General features: G+C 35.5%; 1 protein-coding gene across 1 annotated transcript; it reads right to left on the bottom strand.

Moving 5' to 3' along the window:
- Window positions 1–7,910: 7,910 nt before the first annotated feature.
- Window positions 7,911–8,342, bottom strand: LOC149536329 (uncharacterized). Its single transcript, XM_089806274.1, has one exon. It carries the CDS (start codon window positions 8,340–8,342, stop codon window positions 7,911–7,913), a length of 432 nt encoding a protein of 143 aa, XP_089662400.1.
- Between the last annotated feature and the right edge of the window lie 592 nt (window positions 8,343–8,934).

Below are 8,934 nucleotides of genomic sequence, written 5' to 3'. Positions count from 1 at the left end.
TCGAATCCCTATGGATGGTTCAACATTTATGCACATAGAGGAAAAGTGGAAACACTTCAAAGAAGAACCTCATAATCTCAGGCTTTCATTGGCAGCGAACGGTGTCAATCCATTTGGAGAGATGAGATCTGTTTACTCGGTGTGGCCTATTTTTGTTATCATTCCTCCGTGGATGTCAATAAAGAGGGAGCACATTATGTTGGCAATGATAGTTCTAGGTATCTTATCATTTGATAGTTACTAATTTACATGTACTTACAAATGTTGTAGTAAAATGGTCACAATAATTATGTAATGTTATTGTTCATTCAAGTAGGTAAATGTCAAGTAAAAGATATGAATGTATATATTGAGCCTCTTATCGATGAGTTGGTGGAGTTATGGAATGGTGTCACTATGTATGACGTGTCTAGACCAATAGGACAAAGACAATTTCAATTCCATGCAATACTTGCATGGACAATACATGATGCCCCATGGCTAACACATTTTTGTGGTATGTTATAGTGAATTCAAGTTGCGCACGATAATTCTAATTATAAAAATCAACATATTTAATAATCCAATTATATCATTATCTTGTAGGTCTTCAAATAAAGAGAAAATTTGCGTGTCTAGTTTGTGGTCCAAAGATGAAATCTCGTCATTCAAAAAGTTTAGGAAAGTAGGTGTTTGATGAGTGTAGACACTTCCTCCACGAAAAAACATCTTTTCAATGGGAAAGAAGATACTACATCAAAGCCACAAAGAATGATACCTCACCTATGGAAGCTGGAATACAATAGAATTAATCGTCGAGGTAATGTCGTTCCACCTAATGGTTTATGTTTGTAATTTATATATTTCTGTTGTGATTTTTGTTTACTAATTGTGTAATTGATGATCGTGAAGGTCATCAAGGCAGTACTGACAACCTTCCAAAGGGACTAAAAAGCTATCCTAGACAATTTAGTAGGTTTCCCTACTACGAGTACTTACAAATTGTGCATTTGTTTGATACTATGCATATTGGATGGAAGGTGTGACAAAGAAAAAATTGTCAAAATTTGTAATGACATTCATGAATCCAATCATGCATTGAAGAATTTCATTCACTCAAATAGCAACAGAGATTAGATTGATATAAGTGCCCTTCCTTGGTTATTAAAAGAGTAGCAAAGTGATGTGATAAAAGAAGTCATACGAAAAATTCTATTTCCTACAGGATTTACTGCAAACATAAACAATCTCATATAAAAAAAAAGCGAATTTGGGCCATGGCTCAAAACGCATGATTGGCATACTTTCATCAAGGTAAGTTATGTTCTTCTATATTTACAATATATTCATAAACTACATGTACTTTTTGTTATGTTATGTTAGAAAACAATGAAATTATTAGTTTATAATTACTGCAGTATGTGCTTCCTCTGTCTCTCCCAGAGCACTTCAACAATAACATCAAACAAGTGATATACAATCTTGGAAAATACATGAGGTAAGTAGTAATATCTGTTCAATTTGTTGTATATATTTATTATATTCAACATTTTTTTTTCTTGCTATGTTATCTATTGTATATTATTTTGTAAAGTCTCGCATCTATATATTTTTTGTGACTTGAATCTCTTAATGTAGGTGGTTGTCATCTAAAGAAATCCATAAAGAAGATATAAACTATTGGAAGAGAAGAATTCCTCATTTACTATGTGAAATGCAAAAGTGTCTACCTCCAACTTTTTTCAATGCACAGGAACACTACCTCATACACCTAGTTGAGGAGATTGAATTGTGTGGACCTGTACACACTAGGTTAATGTGGATGGTTGAGAGGCACTTGAAATCTTTGAAGAATTTGATTTGACAAAGAGCACATCTTGAGGGTTATATGGTAGAGGGATATATGGTATACCATACAATGGTGTAAATTACTGAATATCTTCCTAAGTTTGCATCAAATATCCATGTAGATCGCATTTGGGATCTCGAGCCTTTTAAAAAATTAGAAGGGGAGTACTTGATGGGGAAAGGTACATTGAGGAAAGTGAGAGGTAATAAATTATAAGATGTTATTGTAATAAATTAATTCTTAATCTTCAAAATAAATTGGTTGTAAGTTGTCTTTTTTTTTTTTACAGGTGCTCGAGAGTGGGATGCAATACATTTGTATATTGCAAACAATCTTGATTGGATAATAGTATGGATTGAACGATGTCAACGTTCTGGTCACACATTAACATGGGAAGGTGTATCTTCATTGGTTAAAGAAGCTCATCGTAATGGAGATTCCAATGTTATACAGAGGGAAATAGATTTAGCACATGGTTTAAGAGATTTCCAGGTACGTACAAATTTATTAATCACCCGTATGTTTATCAACTCATGATACAATAATTTTGACATGTTTCACATATTATTGCAGGTTAAACACCATAAGGCTATGTTCTGTAATGGTAAAAAATTTTGCGTCAAAGTGTTGGATGACAGGAAGAAAACTTGTGATTCAGGAATAACTGGAGTCTTTCAAGTGATTAATAATTCATCTAGAAATGACTTACATCCTCAAGAGTCTAAAAATTGATACTATGGCATTTTGGATGATATACTTGAGTCTGACTTTAGTTCCTTCAAATTAGTACTCTTCATTGTCAAATGGTACGGGCTACGACTTAATCTAAACGATCTTGATAGAACAGTTATTGAACATGATAATGGATTTACAATGGTTAATACAAGGTCATTTGAGCTAGTTGGGGATGAGCCCTATGTTCTTCCAAGCCAATGTGAGCAAGTATTTTACTCAGAGGTTCCACATAAACCAGGTTGGTCATTTGTCGTTAGACATGAACCGAGAGGAAGGCCAATAAAGTATAATGTGATGGAAGAAGAAGATATTGAAGAAGTAGAAGATGATGTAGATGGTGATCATGATCGACAGTTATTGGATGATGTTCCTGTTATCTTCCAAAAATACACCCTATTAAGCTTGTAGAAAACTTAACCTTTTGGAGAAACATGGAAACATTCCAAGGTTGTGGGTAAACCGTAGCTGAAATGAATCTCCAGATTCTAGGCCGGCTTCCTATCTGATAAATCACTTTATACAGCCTAAAATTGATTCTTTTATGAAGGAAAACGGAAGAAGGATAACAACAAATAAAATTCTAAAACCTAAGGGTGATGCACCAGAATATAAATATGGGAAATGATACTGTTAAGGCACAGTAAAACTTTACTAAAGACCAGTTTAACATAGGCACAAAATTGACACCAGGATACCCGAATACTACATGAGAAGGATTGACCTCAAACCAATTACTAACAAGAATAAGAACATTCACAATTAGCAGCCAATATGAAATTTTAGCTCACAACTCACAAACTATATGGGTAGCAAATACTCTTTTGCAGATGCTAAAAATGTGACATTAACTTGAAGGATTCAGAAGTGAATCACAAAAAGAACTAACATCAAAAAATAGAAAGAACTCACATGCAATAAAAGAACCCAATGATGGCCTCCAAACTGTCCTTTATTCCAGCTTTAAAGGTAACAACATAATAACACTTCCCAGAACTGAGTTACAAGCAATCTGCAAGTGACCACCATGAAGGACTTCCACAAATCACTCCAAAATTTTTCTCTGCATAAAACTATAACTCCCTAAAAAATGAGCCTTCAACTCATACTTATGCCCCCTTCACCCAACTGCATTTAGAAAGTAATAAATGCTGGGTCGGATTCAGCCCTTGAGGCCAACTTGAGTCTTTGAAAAGACTTCAAAAAGGTGTACAAAAAAGCCCAGAAGGTATGGCTTGGAAATATCACCAACTAACCCTAAAAACTGCAGTCATTAGCCCCAAAAAAGACTCCAAAAGCCTCCAAAAAGCAATAACTTCTCTAGCCTCCAAGTCCCATAAGTTCATGACTCAATATTTAGTCATAATAATTTGCTAAAATAATTGCTTTTAACCCCTTAAAAGAAAATTAAATACTTATTTCTCTGCACACTAATAATTATTAAATGATTTATATTCCATAACAAAATATAAGGCATTTAATATTTATTAAATAGTAATTTATTGTAATATAGTCTGTTGTTTTGTTTTAGTAAGTATTAATCATTTTATATAAAATATTGAGTGATATCATTTAATCACTCAATTTTTTATTAGAATAATTAGTATTTATTAAAACAAAGAATACATTACACTATAATAAATTATTATCTTTACAAAGAAAAGTATTTAATAAACCTTTTGAGAAGAATCAAAACAATATTATGGCAAATGAAATAACCAAGGTATTGAGCAAAGGTGAAAAGCTATGTTTAAAACATAAACCCCCAAAATGGGTGCCAAGCTTGCAAAGAAAATGACTCCATACATGCATGGACCCAAAATTCCATCAAATGCAACTTAGGAATTGATACAAAGGAAGTCAAGGGTGAAATTGGTCATTTCAGATGCATGAGAGAGCAAAGATAAAACATGGCAGGCTTATTTGGAAACACTAGCCGCCATGAAGCTTAGACCTGCAATTTCTTTCTTGCTGGGAGTGCTGATTTTGCTGTGTGTCTCTGCTGTAGCCATGAATTCCATGGAAGGGCATGATTTTTTCTTTGTAGATGTGGCTCGTGGGTACCTGATTCTCTTGGGCGCCTATATGTCTTCACCTTTGCTGCTGTTATATGGGTTCTGGACCCCATTTTCGCCCCATCTCTGCTACATTTAAACACCAGATACCTCAACTCGTGGCACAAAAATGCACTTAGTAAGCATTGCTTTACCTTGGCATGCTTAAAAAATTGAAAATGTTTTATTTATTTATTTCCTTTTCATGGGTTTTTCATTGTTGCATCTGCGATTCTCTCTATGCATGCTGAATATATGCAATTTTCCTTTTAAAATCGCCAGTCCATGAAAGAAAAAATTGCTTGTTTTGGCTCTCTTTTGAAAAATCACTTGTAACTGCTCATTTCCTTTCCAAGCCTTCTGCCCAAATTTTTTCTTTCTTCAACTTCCTCCTCCTTACGTTGCTTCTGCAGTTTGATTTCAATCTCACTTAGTTTTCTCTGCTGCTCATAAAATAAAAATTCTGTTGGCCTCTTGAACTTAATTTTTGGAATCTTGTGCTCCTCCTCTGCTTTAGAAGTCTTTTTATGCACATGAATATGTATTGCATTGACATCACTCTATCTAGAACCCATCCTCCGAGATGCTGCTTCATTCCCTCTGGGTTTTTTATTCTTTTTATTTTGTTGAAATATTTACTTTCTTAGCATGAGATGGCTGTGTACTAATTTCGTCACCAACAACAATTTCATCCCCACCATCTGCACTGTGACTCTCATTTATAGCTATGTTATCTGTGCTCTTATCACTGGCAGTCTGACATATGAACTTCATGGGGAAGGTTTTTCTTTTTATGAAACTTGTTGATCAAACTTACATTTCGGTCTTCTGAACCTCTAGATGAGCATTTGGTACTTGCCATAGGAGTTTGATAGGAGTTTTCTTTACTTTGGCTTTTGCTTGATGATTAGCAAATAGATCTTCACCAGGGGCACACACTCATTTCTAAGAGTCCCCCTCTTGCTTATCTACATTTGCATCTGTATCTCCATTATATAAAAGGCATTTCCTGTTTGTTCGCATGTCCCCTGACTGTCCACATGCACCGCAAATGAAGCCCTCTCTCACTGGTTTATCCTTCTGTTTTCATGATCTTCGAGTTCTTTTTAGGAATAAAAGAAATCTGGCCTCATGAACTTAATTTTGGGAATCTTCTGCTCCTCCTCTGCTTCAGAACTCTTTTTATGCGCATGAATATGTATTGCATTGACATCACTCTGTCTAGAACCCATCCTCCGAGATGCTGCTTCATTCCCTCTGGGTTTTTATTCTTTTAATTTTGTTGAAATCTTTACTTTCTTAGCATGAGATGGCTGTGTTCTAATTTTGTCACTAGCAATAGTTTCGTCCCCACCATCTGCATTGTAACTCTCATTTATAGCTATGTTATCTGTGCTCTTAGCACTGGTAGTTTGACATATGAACTTCATGGGGAAGGTTTTTTTTTTTATGCAAATTGTTGATCAAACTTACATTTCAGTCTTCTAAACCTCTAGATGAGCATTTGGTACTTGCCACAGGAGTTTGACAGGAGTTTTCTTTACTTTGGCTTTTGCTTGATGATTAGCAAACAGATCTTCACTAGGGGCACACACTCGTTTCTAAGAGCCCCCTTCTTGCTTATCTACATTTGCATCTGTATCTCCATTATATAAAAGGCATTTCCTGTTTGTCCGCATGTCCCCTGACTGTCCACATGCACCGCAAATGAAGCCCTCTCTCACTGGTTTATCCTTCTATTTTTGTGATCTTCGAGTTCTTTTTAGGAATAAAAGAAATCTGGCCTCATGATTTGAGTTCCAACTAGTTTGAATATGCTAGTCTGTGAAATGTAATTATCATGCTTCATGCTGAATACACCTGTCCTATTCTGTTGTATACCTTATGAGGTTCGAGCACGGGCTTGTGACACTCACAAATTACCCTCTGTGACCCTGTATTTGCTTTCTTTTAAAATCAATCCATCATATGAATAACACTTGGCCAATGCACTGTATCTTATTTAAAACAACAATATTTAACTCATTCCTTGTAGGTACACTGCAGGAATATGTAAATTTATGACAGCATCTCTAGTTTAAACTTCTTGTGATATTTTTACGACTCTGTAGCACCGCTTCTCCTCTCAGAATTTTTGATTTCTTTCTTGTTACTATTCAGCTCTGCTATTTCTATATGTATTCAGAATAGGAAATATATAGCATGTGCAGGTACCAAGTTGGTAATAACCAGTCATTGCTTAGATTGTTTAAGATCTAACACCATTTTTTCCCATGCAGGAGAACAAACATCACAAGCCATCAGATTGAGAGCTGGACCAGGAGTGGTAACAATGGATGCATAACCAGTCAAAGGCTGAAAGGCAATGACTAGTTACCCTTGAATCTACTTCCTTGTGCTATATTTTTCTTATTTTCAATATGTGTAGAAGTAGTAGTTAGACTCACGACTTGTGTGAGATTTCCATTTTGAGCATTTCATATTCATTTCACTTTATATAAATATTAGTTGTATTTCAAGGAATGAAAATACAAGGACATTTATATTCTTTTGATACACAATGAGTAACATCTATGCACTCTTGATTACTTGCTCTCAAAATTCAAATTTTTTACAAGTGTGCAAAATTTAGTAACAATCTTGGCAACATCTGCTATATGTCTGCTTGCTAGACATCAAAACGAGTAGCCTTACTAATCAGTCCATTGGGCAATAGAGTCAATTCAAGTATATGAGAATAGGTGATTGTTGTTTTCAACTCAGTGTCACGAGTATTGCTTGCAGTGGTGAAGAATAAATTCTTCATCATTATGAGTTATATTTGTGATACTGGGCTAAAAAGGATTTATTGCATGTTCTCATATAGCTGAGCCACAAAACACGACATAGGTAGGCAAATTGGAGTACTGGTGGGTGTATGTAGGTTTTATAGCTATGTATCCATGTTTAGATATGTGCATTTGGACTTGTACATGGACTACCTAATGACTATTAGATTTGAGGATACTATTTCATGTGCATGTATGTAAGCATGGGTATGTGGTTATGATGTCTGCATGCATGTAGCATTATTTTGCTTTGCCTGGTTGTGTAGCACTTGGAAACTCTTTATTGAAAGCGGGAACACACAAAACTAAAACAAACATGTGCTGGAACAACACTTAGGGAAAACTCAAATAGCTAAACTATTATATAAAAGGATAGATCCTACCTCAGAAACAATGCTTGAGGTGAATCTTATTCACTGGGATTCGCTCCATGTTGCCATCCAACCTTGATAGTTGAAAAGCGTTATGCTATTTACATTCTGAGATAATATAAGGCCTGCTCCAGAAGTTGTCAAACTTTGAATGTTTGCCTGGCTTGATTTTCAACATGTCCCACTTTAGTACAACATCTCCCTCCTTGAAAACCTTAGGCGTAGACATCCTATCAAATGCTCTTTTAGTTTGTAGCTGTTGATACTCCAAAGTTTGCATAGCCCTTCTTCTAACTTCATCCAGCTCCATTAATTCAGCATACCTGACTGCCATAGGGTCCTCCTCTTTGAACATTTGTAACTGATGCATAATATCAAGAGCTGGGAGCTCAACTGATAAGGGTAACCTCACTTCTTTCCCATATACCAACATATATGGAGAATTACCAATGGACCGCTGAGGAGTTACACGGTCTGCCCATAATGCAGTCTTCAAATGAGAATGCCAAACTCTCTGATTTTCTTCCATTGTCCTCTTAATTATCCTTATTAAGTTCTTATTTGTACTTTCTGCCAAACCATTCCCTTAAGGGTAGTAGTTTGAAGATGTACTCAAGTAGATACCATGCTTGACAGCCCAATCAATTATTTTAACACCAACAAATGCTAGTGCATTGTTAGATATTATAGATTCTGGGACACCAAATCTGGTAACTATATCCTCATAAAAACTTAAAATAGAAAATTCATTTGAGTCCCTTAAGGCAATTGCCTTTGTCCACCTTGTAAAGTAATTTGTTGCTGTAAGCACCCACCTGTGACCAGCACTAGATGGTGGGTTAATAGGTCCTATGAAATCAAGACCCCACTTCATGAAAGGCTGGCTTACTTGAACTGGTTGTAAAGGCATGGCTGAGAGTTTTTCATTGCCTGCAAAGAGTGCACACTTCACATACTTTTTTGACCAGGCATAACAGTCTTTAAACAATTCTAGCCAATAATAACCAGCCCACATGATTTTCCATGTAGTTGTTCGTGGGGCAAAATGACCTCCTGAATCTCCATCGTGAAACTCTTTTAAGATTCTTTCCACTTGATTAGAGTGAATACACCACAATAAC

The sequence above is a fragment of the Cupressus sempervirens genome, chromosome 10 (genome assembly GCF_028749045.1).
Source record: "Cupressus sempervirens isolate cs-2001-9-10 chromosome 10, ASM2874904v1, whole genome shotgun sequence".
NCBI lineage: Eukaryota > Viridiplantae > Streptophyta > Pinopsida > Cupressales > Cupressaceae > Cupressus > Cupressus sempervirens.
This window is presented reverse-complemented; position numbering and strand designations above follow the sequence as displayed.